General features: G+C 43.1%; 1 protein-coding gene across 1 annotated transcript in view; it reads right to left on the reverse strand.

Moving 5' to 3' along the window:
* LOC106878539 (serine/threonine-protein phosphatase 6 regulatory ankyrin repeat subunit B) overlaps positions 1 to 2,912 on the reverse strand; it is a 187,752-nt gene that overhangs the window by 27,725 nt on the left and 157,115 nt on the right. Inside the window, exon 24 of the mRNA XM_052969466.1 lies at positions 381 to 488. Within this exon, the coding sequence (XP_052825426.1) occupies positions 381 to 488 (108 nt within the window). The remainder of the gene's footprint in view (positions 1 to 380; positions 489 to 2,912) is intronic.

Consider the following 2,912-nt stretch of genomic DNA (forward strand, 5'->3'; position numbering starts at 1 on the left):
AAACACTCACAACGCCCGGTCTGGGAATCGAAACCGCGATCCTACTACCGCGAGTCCGCTTCCCTAACCACTGGGCCATTGCGCATCCACCACATCAGACGTACTTGAACTGATCTACACTTTACACACACACACACACACACACACACACACACACACACGGTCAGAGAGCCTTTGAGACCTCTACCTAGCATCATATGAAATAGCATGTCAGTTGGAGCAGCATCTCGGCGGCATCAAAATGCATAAATGCAGACTGTTACAGGCAACCCTATACTTCATTATAGTATAGCTTATTACGGTTGAAATCGCGAACCGGAGATTGCTTTCCAACCCATCCCTATACAATATTTTCTTCAATGGTGATGTAGAATACTTACATTAATTGCTGTATAAGCATCGAAGTACACCCCAGCGGAGTTGAGCAGGATTCGAACCAGCCCTTCATGACCTGATTGTGCAGCCATGTGTAAAGGAGTCAAGCCATACTGTAGAAAAAAACAAGACAAAACAAGCCAGGTTTGATTAAACAAAGGTAAGGTTGTTGTAGGTAGAGTCTATTTTTGGGAGAGGTGCGGGGAAGGTAGGGTTTGCTATTGCTGTTGTCATTGTCATTGTAGCTGTCATCGTTGTCGTCGTCGTCTACACCCAGCTAATCTTGAGCCAGAAGATCTAAGAGAGTTGGGCTGCTGCTGCTGCTGCTGGTGTTGTTGTTGTTGTTGTTGTTTACTAGTCAGCCGATTCAGTAGTCAGGGCCTCACATAAGTGTTGCGGGCTGGTGTGCTGTAAATCAGTCGAGAATGCGGCCCTGAAATGGTGCGCATTTCCTTCTGATGACCCCACCAGAATCTGCTGGCGTCCAGTATACAAAACTCTCGATTGGCAGAACTTGCACAAACAAGCTATTCGCAAGTCACCGTGATCCGGCAGCTCAGCCATGATCCGGCAGCTCAGCCATGATCCGGCAGTTCAGCCATGATCCGGCAGCTCAGCCATGATCCGGTAGATCTGCGAAAACTGAAGTTTGCTGTCGCTATTGTTGTGTAACTCCCATTTCAAAACTAATCAACCAGGTCTAATAAAAGATAGGGCAAACGTAAGAAGGGGTAGTTAATTAGATGTAATAATGATATAGTGGTTAGTCTTTAGTTATTGATGGCGAACTAAAGGTTGTTCTAATAATCCTTTCTATTGCGAGGAGGCGGTAAGTCGATGACATCATCGAAAGGATGAAAAGCAAAGTCAACTTCGGCGGAATTTGAACACAGAACGCAGCGGCAGACGAAATACTGCTAAGCATTTCGCCCGGCGTTCTAACGTTTCTTATTTCTTTATTGCCCACAAGGAGCTAAACATTGAGGGGACAAACAAGGACAGACAAAGGTATTCTGTCGATTACATCGACCCCAGTGCGTAACTGGTACTTATTTAATCGACCCCGAAAGGATGAAAAACAAAGACGACCTCGGCGGAATTTGAAATCAACGTAGCGGCAGACGAAATACCGCGAAGCATTTCGCCCGGCGTGCTAACGTTTCCGCCAGCTCGCCGCCGTAGAAGTTGTAATAATATGTTAAGAAGAAAGATGTATGTTGAATGTGATTCAAGCAAGATTTTTAATAACAGATTCTTGTATAAGTCGTCTACATCAAAAAGTGTAGTGGGTAATATTTAGCGGAATTCTAAATTTCACAATATTAAGACGAGTACTTCATGAGAGAACTTCGATTCAACAATGCAAACTAATGAAACATTTGTCTATTTCATGACGTTGCAATTTACTGTCAGACGAACAGGTGTCAATAACAATTACATGTCTTTGCCACGAACACAGTACAGAGCCAAAAATATGACAAGAATCCAATTTTTCAACCAACACTACGATCTCCAAGCAATTTGAGCACTTGTCACTATGGTCTAAAATCTTGAATCTGGTAACGGTCCGAGTCGGATTAATTAATCCATAGGTGGGTGCGATTATTAAAAAGTGATATAAGTTCACTTGCTGTGAGAAATAGTGTTCAACGTTTCGTACATCGCTTTTTATCAGAGAAGAAAAGAATAGAAACTAGTGTTGTTGCTTGAGCTGTGTCAAGTTGATCAACTATGAAATCCAATTAGAAAATGGTCCTGAGTTTTTGTAAAAATCTCTCAAGCGCTCATTTTGATTAACAGAAAGCAAAAGTAGGCGGCGAGCTGGCAGAAACGTTAGCGCGCCGGGCGAAATGGTTAGCGGTATTTCGTCTGCCGCTACGTTCTGAGTTCAAATTCCACCGAGGTCGACTTTGCGTTTCATTCTTTCGGGGTCGATGAATAAAGTACCCGTTACGCACTGGAGTCGATGTAATCGACTTAACCCCTTTGTCTGTCCTTGTTTGTCCCCTATATGTTTAGCCCCTTGTGAGCAATAAAGAAATAGGAACGTATTGCTAGGAACGTTGACGTCTCTTTAAGTAATCTTCACACTCGGATCCTTCTTCACCTCTTTAAATCCACTTTACTCTTGATCTTCGATCTCTCTTGATCCCCACGACTCACAAAACTGGAGCTTAACCTGGTTTTCATGGCATATAACTGACTGGGACTACTGCAGTACCTCCCCACCACTGAACGGAACGTCGGTCCACTGGCCCACCGCAGTGTTAATGTCCCAGTTATCGGTAGAACTCATTTGAAGTCGAGTGAACTAGAGAAGCGTGAAATGAAGTGTTTTACTCAATAGCACAATGCATCGCCAGGTCCGGGATCGGAACCACGATCTTATTGTCGCGAGTGTAATACTCTAACCACTCGGCCACTCCTAGACCTCTTTCTAAATCATTTACACTATAGATCTTTAATCCTCCCCTCTCTCTCATACATACATACATATATATATATATATATATATATATATATATATATATAATTAT

This window comes from Octopus bimaculoides, chromosome 7 (assembly GCF_001194135.2).
Source record: "Octopus bimaculoides isolate UCB-OBI-ISO-001 chromosome 7, ASM119413v2, whole genome shotgun sequence".
Lineage (NCBI taxonomy): Eukaryota > Metazoa > Mollusca > Cephalopoda > Octopoda > Octopodidae > Octopus > Octopus bimaculoides.